General features: G+C 42.0%; 1 protein-coding gene across 7 annotated transcripts in view; it reads right to left on the bottom strand.

The window, feature by feature from the left end:
- The window catches only part of PDE9A (phosphodiesterase 9A), a 96,094-nt gene that overhangs the window by 8,120 nt on the left and 69,260 nt on the right, over window positions 1-18,714 (bottom strand). For all 7 annotated transcript variants that reach the window (XM_075912259.2, XM_089774191.1, XM_075912262.2 and 4 more), the window contains 5 exons: window positions 14,863-14,937; window positions 7,386-7,472; window positions 4,805-4,909; window positions 2,090-2,172; window positions 955-1,111 (listed from right to left, as the gene is read on the bottom strand). In XM_075912259.2, the coding sequence (XP_075768374.2) occupies window positions 955-1,111; window positions 2,090-2,172; window positions 4,805-4,909; window positions 7,386-7,472; window positions 14,863-14,937 (507 nt within the window). The remainder of the gene's footprint in view (window positions 1-954; window positions 1,112-2,089; window positions 2,173-4,804; window positions 4,910-7,385; window positions 7,473-14,862; window positions 14,938-18,714) is intronic.

Below are 18,714 nucleotides of genomic sequence, written 5' to 3'. Positions count from 1 at the left end.
TGTGCTGAGGACAAAGTCTGGTCCCACAGAAGTAAATGGAAACTTTGCATAGCTTCATTTTCATTTAACACGGATGGGAGTTGCATCCATGGATCTCAGGACGGAATTTCACCCATAATGTTATGGGAATTACTTCTTAATTTATTGTCATGGAAAATACTGTGATGTCACAGACTTTATCATTATGACTTCATTGCCTCACACAAGAGAAAAAGATATGGGCTCCAGTTTCAAACTTTTTATTATTAATAACAATGACATTTTTAAAAAGATAATAAAATGTGTAGAAGGGGAATATTTGTTTATTTACAATTTTTCTCCATTTGGAACTCCCTTTTTAAGTTCAGTACAATGTACTTCTAATGGTTAAATAGTTATCACCTATGAGCCCTGTGGCCTATTTACAGTCACACCCTAACAACTCCTTTTATAATGTAAATTTCTACACACTGAAGAGTACACGTTTATTAGTCACACTTTGCTCATTGTGTTCCCAAAAGTCCAACTAGAGAATTGCTAGCAGAAGAGCCCAGAAATCTCTCTGTGGCTAAACTTACACTACAGCCAGGATTTGTACCAGTGGTCCATTTAGCAGGTCTAGGGAAGACCCATCAAATCGATCACAAATCACCCTTCAGTTGACCCATGCACTCTACTCTGGATGAGAAGAGTAAGGTAAGTTGATGGGTGAGAGTCTCCCATCGAGCCTATGTGATATAGACACCAGAGTAACTTGATTGACCTAAGGTATTCATGTAGCTGGAGTTGTGTACTTTAGGTTGTCTTACTGCAGTATTGTAGACCTATCCTAAATCACTTCAATTTCTAGATTATGCATTTCTAACCTCTTGATGGAATTATTCTTTTGGATTACATAGAAGGTAGATATGTCCACACTGCATCTTCAAGAGCAGTTTGCACATCATAGACTTCCCTCTGGATCAACATTCATACCTGTCTGATCCGTTTGAATTGTTCCGGGGTGACATTGGAGAAAATGTTGCATTCTGGCTGGGCAATGATCTGGAAAGCCACAGCACAGTGATGGTTCTCCAGTGGGGAGATGTCATTGTACCGCACGGCGAGCTCAGTTCGGGCATTGATCTGGTAGCTGATGTGAAGAAAATAGTGAGGTCTCGCGTGTTACATACACCCAGTACTTAAAAACAAGCATTGCATGTTAGACATTGGCAATGCTACATATGTTGTGAATATCTCATTAGTTAATACAAATTATTGCAACAGTAAATATGACATCTGAATTTTTTTGAGGAAATGATAATGCTTCCAGATAGACTCTCATTATTTACTTTTTATTAGAGAATTCCTATCACTTAAACAGATGAGGGAAGGATAGAGGGGTTTTGAAGTTCACAGGCTTGATTCCCACTAACTCCCAGTAAAGTCAATGGAAAGAGTCTCAAGGACCTTCATGCCAATTGGATCAGGTTTCTATTTAATATCTCAATACAAGTGAATTAGAGTTAAAATATACTTTACACAAGCAACAATGCTTAGCACTTCTAGAATACCTTTCATCTGAGGCTAACACTGTACTTCAGAGACATTTATGAAGTAACCTTCAGATCACCACTGCCAGCTTCTTGTTGTTATCTCCACTGTATAGATGGGCAAATGGAAATATACAGTGGTTGAGTGCTTTGTTTAAGGTCAGGCAAGAGGTGTTTGGCAGAGCTGGGAAAAGAACAAAAACTCTTCACACACAATTGAGTCTCAACCATATGACCATTTTTCTGCTACATAGGATAATTAACAACAACAAAAAAATTCACCTGAGAACATTTTCTAGCTGCCAGTTTTACTTTTTTGTGAGAAAAATGAAGAGGGGGCCATTTTTCTTTCAGTGATTAGCAGCCTCAGCTTGGGATAGAGTAAGCTAATGGCTGTTGTTGCATATAGTCTAACCAATGGTGGCTCTGTCATCAGTGTTTGACTACAACAATGGGGCATTGTGGATAGATTCATATTCAGCTGCCACATTTTCTGCTCTGGACAGGAGAAGAAAATACTGATCTGCCTTTTTCGTCGATATATTGTAAAGAAACAAAAAAATAAAGGGTACACGTACGCGTTATTGTATCCTGGGTGATCTAAATCATGGCATACTGCAGCAGTCATTAGAATTAAGATATCAATTTGGGAAAATTTCTCCTGCAATAGAAAAAAAAATAATGTAGTGTCTAACAATGTCTATTTTTTCCTCCTACCATATTCACATTTCAGAAAACCAAATAATTTAAGTAAAGTTAATCTTTATTCATAAATTAAATTCCCTGCAGGTAAGAAAGACGATTCACTGTTCACTGCAGCAATAGATGACTCAGATTTGACTTTGATGTATTAAATAGAAACAGTTTGGAGGTGGCAAATGGAATTTTGTCTCAGATTTCTTAATACTTAGACCTTTAGAAATACTTCCAGCGTCTACATTAGGTGGGGGAGGGTTGGAAGACAATTTACATGCCATTATCTTTCATGCTAACTAGAGATGGGAAGCAAGTGAGGAAATTTTTTCACAAACATTTCAGCAACGTCTAAACAGGATGAACATTCATGAAAGCAAAGTTGAGCTCATATGACTATTTACTAGACCACAAATTCTTGCCAGTAGCAGGGCTTCATTAAACTATGGAACAAAACGGGGTTAATGATGAAATTATATTTGTTTTGTGTGGAACTGAAAGCAGTTTAGAAACATTAGGCCATCCAGTGATGGAAAAATACATCTGGTTTAGGTGACCACACAGATCAAATCTGAATCATGAACATATACTATGCAAAGCAGTACATTCAGTGAGCAATTCACGAGCAATAGGCTGAACCTAGAAAACATTTGTTGAAAAATTTTATATAGTGAATGAAGTATCAATTCATAGCCCACGAAAGTTGTCTTCACTGGCCTTTGATCAGGCCCCAGATACATAAGAATGTCAGGCAATGTGAATCCAGGAAAAGGGTTAAATGAATACTTTGTGAATAGTGCTCTCTCTTTGAGCTGTAGTGTGGCATGGGGGCCTTCTGGGGAACTAGTGACAAAGAAGAGACAACTTTCGCTCTTTCTATTTCTTGGTCAGTTTACATGGGGAGTCCTAAATTTGAGATTAAAATTGAAGAGGCCAGACCTTGGGCTGTAGAAGGTCAGATACACTTGAGTCACTACCACTGTCTGGAGATCTGGCATTTTACTACATCTCTTGATCAATGGTGCCTTTGACAGGATGGCAGGCAGAGATGTTTTCCAGTCTCCCTATTTGTAGGTTTAGATTAGATTAGATGAGATTATAAATAAAACTTCATTCATTCCATGGGGCATAGCAGTCAGCCAGCTTTCTTGTTGATTTTCAGAGGAGTTGTGTACTCACCCTCTCCTCCGCCCCCGAATAAGCCAGTGAGAGTTGTAGGGGCGCTGCACTTTGGGCTATCCTGTGGCTCCATGGAATGACTGAGTCACTGTTAAGCATGAGCTTAAGTGCTTTGCTGATTCAGTTTGGAGTGACTAAACGAAAGAGTCTCTAAAATGCTTAAGCATTTTATTTAGTGATTTTTTCCCTATAATCCAGGGCTATTGGTTCTCATTCTAATTAGACACAGATGAACCAATTTGGGTGAAATAAGAACCCATTGGAAACTTATTTTATTCCGGAGCAAAACACAACCTCCTTTTCATGTCTGAATCTGGTCTAAGTGTCTTCCCTACATGCTGGGTGCATCCCACCCATTTCTCTGCAGTGGCAGATCCTCTTGAGAAAGACTAAAACTCCTTCCTTCCTTGGATGGTTGCTAGAGACTCACTTAGTCTCTGGACTGGCCATTGCTGCTGTAGCTCTTCTCAGGCTTCCAGAGAACTTAAAAGTTTCCCTGGTGCATGCGCCCCAGAATGCACCAAGCCCTGCTGGAGCACAGATGGTCACAAGGTATAATTAGTTTGGGGGCATCAGGAGATAGTAGTAGAGGCTGGGATATGAATACTGGGGAAGAGCCAGAATGAGTGGAATGTAAAGGAGCACTCGGCAGAGACACTAGTGACTCCTGTCCTCAGTTGCTGCTTCTGGAGAGAGAAAGGACAGTGCTGCTGCATGGCTTTTCATTGAAGAGAGTACCACACAGGTGGAGAGGAGACATCCTCTTCCCCTGAAGAGGAGCAAAGAGGAAGGAACACTCATCAGCAAAGACAGAGAGTCTGGGGCTTTTCCAAAGTGTTGTTTCATGGGGAGTGAACCAGAAAGGGACTATCTAAGGCGGAGAGTTTCAGATCATCTTTTGGTGAAGCACTTGTGGTTATGGAGATTTATTTCACTTTTTGAGACCCATCCTATTTATCTTAGATAGTTATATGGTTCCCATTACTGTCGTATTTAAGAATCTCACAATCTTAACATATTTATCTTCACAACAGTCCTGTCACGGAGGGCCGTGCTATCATCCTCATTTTACAGGTGGAAAAGTGAGGCACAGAGAGGGCAAGTGATTTGTTCAAGGTCAGACAAGAAATTTACAGTAGAACAGGGACTTGAACCAAGGTCTTCTAAATAACCCATCGGCTAGTGTCCCAACCACTGGCCATCTATCTTTGAACTATACTCCTTATTGCTTGATTTTTTAATGTTTGCTTGCTTGCTTTCTTGCTTGCTTGTTTTCAGTACATTAATAGTCAGGTGCAAATAAAACGACGCTCCTTTTTGTAAGGAAAATGTCCTGGGTTTTATGACACCTGGTGGATGAATATTTGTCTAGTAATAGACATAGATGTGCAGATAGCTATGTGGACAAACTAAAGACACACCTGGAGATTGCAGAGTGAGATCATACTGTACATCATCTGGGTCACACAGAAGCAGTGCCGGAAATTATGGAATGGGTTGTTTCTGTAATTGTCATGAATACAGAGCTACAAAAAGAGGAAGTAAACCAATTAATGACTGTAGAGTTGTTTCTGAATGGAAAGATCTGAGTCCCTGCACTCCCCCCTCTCCCTCGAGGTGCTCCATGTCACCATGTGACATATGGAGCACCAAATCATTCTCCATTTTTGCTCCTTCAAAAATGAGAACACACAGCCCTGCAACACCTTTTGCCTCAGGAGAACTAGATACAGCTCCCCGTCAAAAATTAATCAACAGAATTCCTGAACAACCCAATGGAGTCACTGAAAAGCCCCAGGAGGCATTCCTTCCCCAGCCACATGAAGGATGGGAATATGAGGCCAAAGATTGTACTGTAAGTAGTCCTGCTCTTTTTCACAAGTTTAATCTGCCTCACCCGATAGCTTACGCAGGGAATAGTAAGCTTTTTCAATCCTGATACACAGCCCATGCTCTTGTCTTGCATCTCTTCTGAGCAGACACCACCACGTTTGCCAAATTATGCTGGGGACATAGACCCACTTAGGAATATACGCAGGCCACAAAACTCATTTCTGTCATAATTTGAATGTCAACCCTGTGGTCTTCAGAGGCAAGAACGAAATAGGTATTTAAGTTAGTCAGACTGCCACAGTACCACTGAGTGCCACACGTTCAGGCTGTGCTCTTGCAAGATGCTCGTCAATCAGCAAAACATCTAAGGACACAGAGGCAACTTGGGAAGGGCAACCTTGGGGGCTACAAGATTCTCCCCCGGGACAATCCTCCTGTGCCCCAGGCCCCATATTACCCCATCCCTGCTCCGCCCTCCTTCCCTTGCTCTGCTCTCTCCCCTCCTCTTCCTGTCCTTGCTCCACTTCCCATCCTGCCTCTTCTCCCAACTGATGTTGCCCAGGGGACTGGCAGCGCTAGGGTCTAGCACCAGCATTGGGGGTCCTGCCTCTGCTTGGGGGGAAAAGAAGAGGGTGCTTCAAAGCGGTAGCACCACATGGAGCCTGATGCCAGACCCCAGCTGGCCCAGGCTGCATGCAGCGTTTCAAAGCGGCAGCGCCGTGTAGAGCGCGGGGTCAGCTGGGGACTCCCCCACTGGCCCCACGCTCCTTGTGGCACTGCCGCTTTGAAATACTGCGGGGAGCATGGGGCCAGTGGAAGATTGCTTAAGTCCCTTGCTGATCCTGTGCTCCCTGCAGCGCTTTTGCCTCTGAAGTGTAGCAATAGCTCCAGAGAACTTCAAAGGCGGAAGCGCCCTTATCAGTTGATGCAAATTGCTTTCTGTTCACCTGAGGTTCACCCTAAGTGCACTGTACACCATGGAGGAAATATCACAACCTGGAAGTAGGGACTGAGGATCTCCTTTATCATCCTTTTCTGCAAAGTCTCTTTGTTCTTGTGTTTCAACACAGGGAGAATTGACATTCCTAATCTGTAATCACTATGCCATTCATTATTTTATATACTTTTATTAAGGTTCCTCTTATTCATCTTCTTCCTAAGTTGAACAATCCCAATTTTCTTTTCATGAGAGTTTTTCCATGACCCTAATTGTTTCCGGGGCTCTTCTGTGAAACCTTTCTAATTCTTCAATATCCTTTCTGAGATATAGTGACCAGTCCTACACAATGTATTCCAAACAAGGTCACATCACTGATTTATATAATGGCATCATATTATTTTGTTTTATTCTCCATCCTCATCCTTATGAAATCTAATCTCTTGTTAGCTTTTTTGACCACAGCAGCATATTTTGCAGAGGTGTTCATTGAGCTGTTTGCACCAACACTTAGGCTGCTTTCTTAATTTGATACATCTAATTTAGAATCTTTTAAAGTGTACTAGTTGCTTATTTTTTCCCTTCAATGTGCATTACTTTGAATGTATTGGCATTGAATTTCATTGCGTCTCACTGAAATTCTTCAATCTTCCTGGTCCTGATGAATCTATACAACTTTGTGTCATCTGAACATTTTGCCATCTCATGGCTCACTCCCCTTTCCAGATCATTAATATGAAACACTGTATCAAATATCTAACTTTGAAGCATCCTGTCTTAACCTGCTTTTTCCTTTTGTTAACAATTGAGTTATTCCAGGAATCAGGAGGGCCAGCCCTGAGCACTGCCTGGAGCGCGCTGCAGTACTGGCAGCGGCACTGAAAGCCCCGGTTCCTTTTGAATTGCTGAGGCCCCAAGCCAGTTGTCCCCTGTGCCTCTCCTCTCCCCACATCAGCAGGCCTGCCAGGAATAAACTTGGCCACAGTGAGTCCACAGAAAGTTAGGAATCAAGAATAAAGTAAACAAATACAAAGTAATTCTCAAACATGTCATCTGTGACCCTGATCATGCAAACGTTGGCACAAGTGCTTAACTTTGAATATGTGAGTAGTTACCCTGCCTTTAATGGGATTACTCACGTGAATAAAGTCAGTTCCATGAGAAAGTATAGGTAGGATTTAGGGCTATATATTAAAAATCACAAATACTAGCGATTTCAAAGAAATACTTACCAACCACCTCTTCAGTGTGATAGGGTTGATATTAAAGTCTTTTACCAAGCCAAGATCATGGTACATGTGTTCCAAACAACTCAGCATCTTCAATGATGAATAGACAAGTTACTGTTTTAATCACTGTCATTTATAAAGCTTAATGAAATGTAAATCTTCACCTTATCAGCACTGATGTCTAATGGAACCCTATTGTTAATCATGAAACAAACTGCTAAAGACTCAAGATTAAAACCAATTCACCAAGGAACTGATCTAAAGCCCACTGAAGCCAAAAGAAACATTTCTATTGACTTCAATGTGTTTTGGATGGGGTGCTAATCCGTCTTAGAGCTCCCTAGTGATCACTGCTTATGAAAATCAAAATTATATCACCTCATGAAGATTTGATTGTGCTAATGGGCCTGGTTTATGGGCCTGATCCAAAGCCCACTGAACTCAGCGAGTGGTCTTTCCATTCACTTGAATGGACTTTATATTAGGATCCAAGGGCATAGAAATATGATTGCAAAAGATAAGAGTTGCCGGCATTACAGTGAATTCTAGATAACTGGGTACACATAATTCATGTACAACTTCCTGGAATTTAAAAAAAATCAAGTATCTTCACTACATTAAACAGATGTAAAAAACCCCTCAGACTGTAAAATTACAAAATTTGAGTAGATTAATGCATATTCTCTCCCATAACTGTGTACTTATGAATACTAGCAACGAAAACACAAAGGAAAAACATTCTTTAAGACAACTGTACAGTATTTGACATTTATTCTTTTCAGAACAGCATACAACAAGATTAGCTATGCCATTCCAAGTCTAGATTTTGCTGTGTGTGGCTATAGAAAAAAAAGTATTTATGTGCTACTTAGTTCAAAACTACCTGACCCAGTTTTTGCATTTAAATTATAGCTGCATTGGAATAATGTTATAAATATGCCCTTGAAGATATTTTCATTTAAAAACCTTATTTTTGGCTATTCATAACTTCCCAGAAAAATTGCTTTCTGTGGTCAAATTTGCTGTTTCTCAGGCCATATTTCATTTAATAACATGTTTAGTAAAATTCCATTACGGTTGATTTTGGGACATATAACTATGAATAAAAAAGGCTTTCCTACAAAACTTCAGGAAAAACATCTGAAGGGAGTTCAGATAACACCATCACAATTTTGCCATACAGCATCATGCTTGATTCCCTGATACCCAAGAATATGGCTTGATACATTAAAAGCAAACTTACAAAACATGTTTTGTTAGTCTATAAAGTGCTACCAGACCATTTGTTATTTTTTCCTGTCCAGACTAACTCGGCTACCCCCTGAAGCTTCAAATCAAAGCTGTTTTTTAAACAAAAAGTTAGGCCTGGTCTACACTGAAAAGTTGTACTAGTGTAATTTTGTCATTTAGGGTTGTGATTTAGTACCAGAATTGTTATACTGGTACAACTGCTGGTGTGGATGCAGTTATAATTATACAAAGTGCTAATATAGTTTATTTCCTTTCCCATACTGCTATGCCAGTATAAATCACTTTTTAACAATATGACTGCACCCAGTGTTTTGACAGTAGTCAATGCCAGGTGCCCCAGAGGGAATGAACAGAACAGGTAAACATCAAAGGTGCATCTACACTGCACCCGTAGCTTGAAATAAGATATGCAATTTGAGCTATGCAAATTGCGTATCTTATTTTGATCTTATGTCAAAATAGCTTATTTCATCATTTGGTGCTGTCTACACAGTGCCAAATTTTGAAATAAACAGCTATTCCAAAACGTTCCTTACTCCTCATGCAATGAGGTTTACAAGGACATCAGAATAGCGAGCCTTTTACATTTCGATGTAACGGACTTTCTCTTAAGATGCAGAATAGCTATTTTGGGATACTAGAGGTATCCTGAAATAGTTCTGTAGTGTAGACGTAGCCCAAGTGACCCATCCCCTGTCATCCATTCCCAGCTTCTGATAAATAGAGGCTAGGGACACCATCCTTACCCATCCTGGCTAATAGCCATTGATGGACCTAACCTCCATGAATTTATCTAGTTAACCAGTAGACACCCCGTTATCGAAACACCAGTTATCCAGTTATATAGACACCAGTAGGACAGGCAAAGTTAGGAGATTGCCTGGAAGCTACTCAGCCACGTGGATAGAGCAGGGCACAAGCTTTATTAAAGTTCCATTTATTCAACTTGACCTGCATTCTACTTCGCTCTTTGCTAATGAAGCAAGCAGCATACTTCCCATCTGCTAAGCTTCGTTCTCTTTAATGATTTAACTCTGCATCTTGTGCAATTTAGCCAGCAGGCATATATATTTGGATCTTGGCAAATTACATCTCTTGGGTCAGTATAGGATTCCAATAATTTTTTTCTTATATTTCTTTTTCTTTTTCCTCTGAATAATCATAAAAAAGGGAAACATATTGCAAAATGACAACATTATGGTTAACATTTTGCAGACTGAAACCTCAGAAAATTCAAAGTTTGCAGAAAAAAATGTTTATAAATATGGCTTATCTAATCTGTGTTTTATGGATAGCTTTCGCATTTGGAGCCTGAATGATGACATTGTGGAGATGCCACACAACTTGTGCCATCCCCTGCCTAATCAATTTGCTAATGTACAGGTTATTATAATTGGGCCAGGTTTCCAAGTGCTCAGTTTCAATTAAGACACCTAAATGAAGTGGTCAGATCTGCAAATGCACATGCAATAGCTCTCATTAAGGTTAATGACAAGCTGTCTTCAGAACAATAGGAGCTGCTGCATGCTGAGTACTTTTGAAAAGCTGGCACATTATTTATGTTCAATTAGTCATATTATGATAGCACCTAAAGGTCAAATATGGATCAGGACTCCACTGAGCAATGCACTGTGCAATCACAGATGTGGAAATTTATTTACAGCCTAAGGCCCTGATTCTGCTAGCTAGTAAATTGGGTGTCTGTGCGGGGTGGAAGTGGGAGGAGGAAGGGGATGACCATTTGCTAGCACAAACCTTACTGAATACATTGGGCACACTGGTTTGCCAACATGGAGTAGCTTGCAAGATTGGGATCTAAGTGGCAAACAAAAGATGGGGAAGAAGGAAACACTAAAATAAAGTGCTGACTCCTCTTTGTGATTTTATTGTGAGTCTTACAATATTTGGAGTTTTTCATATAGCTTTGGGTGACCGGATGTCCTGATTTTATGAGAACAGTCCCTATACTGGGGCCATGTCTTATATAGGGGCCTGTTAACCTCTCTCCTCTGTCCTGATTTTTCACAGTTATCTCATCATTCTAATAAAGTTGCTGCTCAGTTATCCTCGAGAGTGATCAGGTAAGCTGCATTAGAAGGGAACAAAGGTCTAACACCCCCAGGTAAGAGAGGGTTAGGTTTTAGCCCCCACTGGACAAAATACGTTTATATTGCTATATATTCCTCTGATTCTCCAGGGGTGTTGAAAAAGTAATGCAGAGTTGTTGAAACAGCCTATTAATGAAGTACCATAGAGAAAACCATCACTTTTAATGCCTTATGCACTTGATTACACTCTAGCATGCTGATTTATAGCCCACTTGCTCAAAATCAGCCACATAAACACCACTTACTGTTAAGTTAGCAATAACATAATTGAAATGGTTCATGCAAACATAAAACAGTCAAAAGAGAAAAAATGTTACCAGACATTACCATATGGTATTATGCTCAAAATGGTGATTGGTTCTGAGCAAAAGTTCCACATATGGTATGTTCCTAATCTCCGTACCCTCATGATATCAGTGTGCATGTCATAATGCAATGGCTCCCATTACTATGAATAAGTTACGCTGTTAAAATACTGTGCCTTAGTGTACAAAAATCCATGGATAATTCTTTTTTCCCTATTCCTGCTCTTTGTTAATGGTCTGCTAAACAACCTGCCAACATTTTTATGGTCCACCTGGCACGTTGTAATTCTTAGGGCAGTAAAAACATCACAAGCTAGATATTTGAAAGATGGTGGGTAAGTTGTTTTTCCTGAGTAGTATATGAGTTTGATGCTTAACTACAGGTGTCTGGAAAAAATAAAGTATTTTCCTCAAAATGGCAAAGAGTGTGGTGAAAATTCTGTTACCTTCTATGTGCTTGCCCATATATACTAATTATCAATGGGAACTGAACTCTGAACCACATAAAAGTCCTGTTATTCCTACCAACTGGAAGTATGTTAATAAATAAACTAAATGAAAAACATTATTCATGTTTGGATTTTTTATCTTTGGAATTTTGGCTCATCGTGGAATATGTTCAGATAGCGATTCTGAAGCAGAACAGCTCTTGTTCACATAACACTCTTTTGAAGATGCAATTTGTGCCCCTTCTTTGCAATTGCTCTCTCCCCTTTTTTTTCTGTTGGACTAATCTAGTTATGTCCTTTTCCTCCCTTTCCTTCCTGTCATTTATTACATCCATTTGTTGAATCTCGTTTCACATTATAACTGTCCATGCAATGGGCAACCTCTTTCTTTGTGTTTCTACAGCTGTTGGTACAATGAGGCCTCTGGGACCTTCCATAACATAGGCCATGTCTATACTAACCAGAGCATCCACGCTGTGGTAGTCGATCTTCTGGTGTTCGATTTAGGAGGTCTAGTAAGGACCCACTAAATTGAATGCTGAGGGCGCCCTCATTGACTCTGGTACTCTTCACAGTTATGAGGAGTAAGGGAAGTCAGTAGGGGTATGTCTACACTACCACCCTAGTTTGAACTAGAGTGGTAATGTAGGCATACCACACTTGCAAATGAAGCCCGGGATTTGAATTTCCCGGGCTTCATTTGCATAAGCCGGCCGATGCCATTTTTAAATGCCGGCTTGTTCGGACCCCGTGCCGCGCGGCTACACGCGGCACGGACTAGATAGTTCGAACTAGCAAGCCATTCCGAACTATCTGTACGCCTCGTTCCACGCTAGTTCGAACTAGCGGGGTAGTGTAGACATACCCTAGGAGAGTTACTCCCATTGACCTCCTGTTGTGGGGACGCCGAAGAAATTCATCTTAAGGTAAGTTTACTCCAGCTAAGTTATTTACATAGCTGGAGTTGTGTATCTTAAGCCAACCTTCTGGTTTAGTATAGACCCACCCATAGATAAAGATGATTAATAATTAATAAATAATAATACACCTGAATCTTCATAATCGGGGTGTCCCTAATCTGGAAACATCCATAGTTCAGGCCTGCTGCATGCTGCCATTCCCCCTTTCCTCTCAGCTGTGCCCTTGGGAGTGGAGAGCCAGGCAAGCACTTCACATCTATCCCCCTCCCTCCCAGACCCCACACCCCCATCTTCAGTGCCACTCATTATAGAAAACACTCATGGCCTGGAAAATTCCATAATCTGATAGAGCCTATTTCTTAAACCTGCCAGATTAAAGAGGTTCAAGTGCATTATGCTGTGCGCTTAGATTTGCATCTACTCTGGATTGCACATCAACATCTCTGTACAGGAGCGTACAAATCAAGGTAGCCACACGACCCTGGTTCAGCAAAGCCCCTAAATACTTGTTTACCATTGAGTAGGTAAGTAGTGCCATTGATTCCTTGCTTAAAGCTAAGCATGTGCTTAAGCGCTGTGTTGAACAGGGATACATTCACTCATACTGGATGGCATGAAAGATGCTAGGCTGGCATTAACTTTGTTGCACTTTTCCTTTAATGGCATTACTAATATTTGGATTATTAAGAAAAATCAAAGAGTTCTATAATAAAGACAAGCTTTTTGGCACATTTAGGGAACAAAAATTATTGCGCTCCAAGATGATTCACTCAGTGAAGAATTAGATTTCACACACATTTCCTGGATTCACCAATTCTGCACTTAAAACAGCAAATTTCAACTTAAAAGCTGAGGAGTCATGACGTGGATATTTTTTGCCTCATCTACTTTTGGGAACAACGCTGATCCAGCAATTGGCTTAATTACTCAGGGTGCATATACACTGCACCTGTAGGTCTAAATAAGCTACACAATTTGAGCTACAGGTACAGTATATATGCACCATGAGTAACTAGTCAATTGCTGGATCAGCGTTGTTTCCAAAAGTAGAAAAGCCAAAAATATCCATTCAAGAAAGTTTTGGGTTGTTTTCCTTTTCAGATTCCCTTAACTAATACATATGTCATGACGCCTCAGCTTTTAAGTTGAAATTTGCTGTTTTAAGTGCAGAATTGGTAAATTCAGGAAATGAGTGTGAAATGTGTGTGAATTATTTTCCAGTCAATTTCATAATAGCTTATTTTGAAATTTGGCATTGTCTACACAGCACTTATTTTGAAATAAATTGCTATTCCGAAATGTCCCTTACTCCTTGTGGAATGAGGTTTACAGGGATGTTGGAATAGCGAGCCCTCTGGTATCCTGAACTAGTGCTGCAGTATAGACAAAGCCTTAGATGCTGGCCTCTAAGGATATTTCTGCACTGCAGTTGGATGCCCTGGGCTAGTCAGTGCCACGGGGCTCAGGCTAAGGGGCTGTTTATCTGTGGTGTGGACATTTGAGCTTAGGCTGGAGCCAGAGCTCTGGGACTCAGGACTCACACCTGGAGCTGCCTGACTGGGGGAGGGACACTTCTCCCTCAGTGATAGCAGCTGAGGATAGAACAGCAAGTCTCTCCTAGGCTGCTGCTGTTGCTGAGGGAGAAGTGCCCCGCCTCCCTGCCTGGAAGATCCATGCGTAAATCTTGAGCCCCTGGGTGGGCAGGACTCATTAAGCAGCTGCAGGACTGTGCTGCCACACAGCTTAGCGGGAACACTGCCTGCAGGTTCTTTTCTACACTTTGGGGTCAGCATCCATGGGGCTACTAGGAATGTGAATGACTAGTCGACTGTCCGATAAGCAAATACTTATCAGATAGTCAACACACTAATCAACTAGTTGCTTCCCCCGTCCCTTGCTGCCTCTATCGGAAAAAGGCAGTAAAGGGGGGGGGGAGGAAGAAGTGGGGGTACTTCAAAGCAGCAGTGCCACATGGACCCCAGGGCCAGACCCTGGGCTCCACGTGATGCTGCCGCTTTGAAACGCCGCGTGCAGACCGGGGCCAGCTGGGGATTCCCCCGCTGACCCCGGGCTCCGTGAGGCACTGCTGCTTTGAAATGCTGCGGGGAGTTCCCCGCTGGCTCCGTTCTCCCCATAGTGCCTTTGAAGGGTAGCAACAGCCCGGAGGTGGGGGGGACTGTTGCTACACTTCAAAGGCAGAGGCACCCTTATCAACTAATCAAATAGTCGATACCAATTGCTGAGTAGCTGAGTAATCTAAATGTAACATCCCTAGTGGCTACATTGACTTCTAGTCATCAGGTGATGAACAGAAGGTATTCTTGAATGTAGGCCAGGTCTCTGTTCAGCATTGCTTTTATTAGGTTGTGTGGCTTTCCTGACACTATTTGTACTGTCACAGGAAAAGCTACAAGTATCGACAACTTGTTTGCTCATTGCCTCGTTACCTCATTGGGCTCCCACAGCCAGACATCAAACGTTGGCTTCCGAAGTGCTTCTATGGTCTCTTGAGACAGCATGTACTGTAGACAGAAAGACAGTGTCTGTTATTAACTGCTACTGAGCTTCCCTCATGTCGTCATGGGAGCTGTGTTCTGTCCTCATCAGAAGTTCTCCAGCATACCATTAATTCATTTTCCAAAATTTAGTGTATAAAATGCATGATCTCATGTTGGTTTTAATATTACATTATTTTTATGGGGGGATGAAATATTTTAACTTCAGGTGATTTATATTTTCATTTTGAACTGTTGTTTTTCTAGGGTTCCCACATTTTAATCAGGTGCCAGGCAGTAAAGTTTATGCAACTGTTTATTGTTGATCCTCCCCCCACCATTTCTGTGAGCAACAGGATGGCTCCTCTTCTCCTCTTAAGAACATAAGAACATAAGAATGGCCATACTGGGTCAGACCAACAGTCCATTTAGCCCAGTATCCTATCTGCTGACAGTGGCCAATACCAGATGCTCCAGAGGGAGGGAACACAACTGGTAATTCTCATGTGATCCCTCCCCTGTCACCCATGTCCAGACAAACAGAAGCTAGACACACCATTCCTATCCATCCTGGCTAATAGCCATTGATGGACCTAATCTCCATGACTCTAGCTAGCTCTTTTTTGAACCCTGTTAAAGTCCTAGCCTTCTCCTCTGGCAAGAAGTTCCAGAGGTTGACTGTGCACTAAGTGAAGAAAAACTTCCTTTTGTTTGTTTTAAACCTGCTGCCTATTAATTTCATTTGATGAACCCTAGTTCTCATACTGTGGGAATAAGTAAATGACTTTTCCTTACTAACTTTCTCCATACCTGTCATAATTTTATAGACCTCTATCATATCCCCCTTTAGTCTCCTCTTTTCTAAGATGAAAAGTCCAAGTCTTTTTAATCTCTCTTCATATGGGACCCGTTCCAAACTCCTAATCATTTTTGTTGTCCTTCTCTGAACCTTTTCCAATGCTAATATATCTTTTTTGAGATGAGGCAATCAACCAACCACACCTGTATGCAGTATTCAATATGTGGGTGTATCATGGTTTTATATAGAGGCAATAAGATATTTTCTGTCTTATTCTCTATCCCTTTTTAAATGATGCCTAACATTCTGTTTGCTTTTTTGTCTGTGGCTGCACACTGAGTGGATGTTTCTAGAGAACTATCCACAATGACTCCAGGATCTCTCTCTTGAGTAGATGTTGCCAAATTTGTCCCCATCAATTGTATGTATTGTTGGGATTATTTTTTCCAGTGTGCATTACTTTACATTTATCAGGTTTCCATTTATCTTTCATACAATTATCATTTACTCTTCCCTTTTCTCCCTGCCACACCTGGCCTGGGAAGGGGAAGATGGTACCCCAGTTCATCCTCCCCCCCCCCCCCCCCACCCAATGGAAAGGTGAAAATTCCCCAGAGGAATCATAGAACACTAGAAATGGAAGGGACCCTGAGAGATCATCAAATCCAGTCCCCTGCCTTCACAGCAGAACCAAGCACCAAGATCATCCCTGATAGCTGTCCCTCCAAACTGCTCTATCCAATCTCCAGGGATGGAGATCTCCCAATCTCCCTAGGCAATTTATTGCAGTGCTTAACCACCCTGACAGTTAGGAAGCTTTCCTAATGGCCAACCTAAACCTCCCTTGCTGCAAGTTAAGCCCATTGCTTCTTGTTCTATCCTCAGAGGCCAAGAAGAACAATTTTTCTCCCTCTTCCTTATAATGCCCTTTTAGATATTTGAAAACTGCTATCATGTCTCAGTCTTCTCTTTTCTAAACTAAATAAGGCCAATTATTTCTGTCTTCTCTCATAGCTCATGTTTTCTAGACCTTTAATAATATTTGTTGCTCTTCTCTGGGCCTTTTCCAATTTCTCCACATCTTTCTTGAAATGTGGTGCCTAGAACTGTGGTGGTGCCCAATACTCCAATTGAGGCCTAATCAGCACAGAGTAGAGTGGAAGAATGACTTTTCATGTCTTGCTCATACTACCCCTGTTAATGCATCCTAGAATCATGTTTGCTTTTTTTTCGCAACACTGTCACACATCTAACTCATATTTAGTTTGCAGTCCACTATGACCCCTAGATCCCTTTCTGCAGTACTCCTTCCTAGACAGTCGCTTCCCATTCTGTATGCGTGAAACTGATTGTTCCTGTCCAAGTGGAGTACTTTGCATTTTTCCTTATTAAACTTCATCCTATTTATCTCAGAACATTTCTCTAGTTGTCCAGATCATTTTGAATTATGACCCTATTCTCTAAAGCACTTCCAACCCCTCCCACCTTGGTATCATCTGCATACTTAATAAGCATATTCGCTATGCCAATATCTAAATTGTTGATGAAGATATTGAACAGAACTGGTCCCAAAACAAACCCCTGTGGAACCCCACTTGTTATACCCTTCCAGTATGACTGAGAACCATTAATAACTACTCTCTGAGGGTATGTCTACACTACAAAGTTAATTCGAACTAACAGACGTTAGTTCAAATTAACTTTGCTAGGTGCTACACACGAGAACCGCTAGTTCGAATTTAATTCGAACTAGCGGAGTGCTTAATTCAAACTAGGTAAACCTCATTCCACGAGGACTAACGCCTAGTTCGAATTAACAAGTTCGAATTAAGGGGTGTGTAGCCACTTAATTCGAACTAGTGGGAGGCTAGCCCTCCCCAGCTTTCCCTGGTGGCCACTCTGGAGACCACTAGGGAAACTCTTCTGCCCCCCTCCCGGCCCCGGAGCCCTTAAAGGGGCACAGGCTGGCTACGGTGCCAGTGCCAGGTGCAAGCCTGCCAGCACCCAGCCAGCAGACCCTGCACCTGGCACGGCTCGAGCCAGCCACCCGCTGCCACCCAGCCCTCCCCCTCTTCCCGGGACCAGGCTGGCGGCTCCCAGGAGCTTGCCCAGGTCTGCAAGAGGCGGGCACCCGCCTGGTCTAGTGCGGTCATCGTGGACCTCATCCACGATCTCCGCACTAGGCACAGGAAAATGGCCATCTAGGGCAGGATAGCTGCCAGCCTGGCCACCCAGGAGCAGGTGTGCATGAAAATCAAGGTGGTCCAGTGAGACCCCCGACCCTGAGCCCTGAGCTTAGAATGGCCATACTGGGTCAGACCAAAGGTCCATCTAGCCCAGTAGCCTGTCTGCTGACAGTGGCCAACACTAGGTACCCTGGAGGGGATGGACCGAAGACAATGACCAAGCCATTTGTCTCATGCCATCCATCTCCAGCCTTCCATAAACAGAGGCCAGGGACACCATTCCTATCCCCTGGCTAATACCACTCCATGGACCCAACCTCCATGACTTGATCTCACTTCTCTTTAAACTCTGTTCTAGTTCTAGCCTTCACAGCCTCCTGCAGCAAGGAGTTCCACAGGTTGACTATTTGCTTTGTGAAGAAGAACTTTCTGTTGTTAGCTTGAAGCCTGCTACCTATTCATTTCATTTGGTGTCCCCTAGTCCTTCTATTATGGGAACTAATGAAGAACTTTTCTTTATGCACCCTCTCCATACCACTCATGCTTTTATAGACCTCTATCATATCCCCCCTCCGTCTCCTCTTTTCTAAGCTGAAAAGTCCCAGTCTCTTTAGCCTCTCTTCATATGGGACCTGTTCCAAACCCCTGATCATTTTAGTTGCCCTCCCCTCTCCCACCCTCTCTCTTCCCCTCTCCCACCTCTTTTTCCCAGTCTCCCCGAGTTTTGTTCAATAAAGAGAGTTTCTATTTTTGAACACACGTGACCTTTATTTTGTACATCAGGAAGGGGGGCTAGGGAGGGGTAAGTGGAAGGAGGTG

Source organism: Pelodiscus sinensis, chromosome 1 (assembly GCF_052426305.1).
Source record: "Pelodiscus sinensis isolate ZL-2025 chromosome 1, ASM5242630v1, whole genome shotgun sequence".
NCBI classification, from domain to species: Eukaryota; Metazoa; Chordata; order Testudines; family Trionychidae; genus Pelodiscus; species Pelodiscus sinensis.
This window is presented reverse-complemented; position numbering and strand designations above follow the sequence as displayed.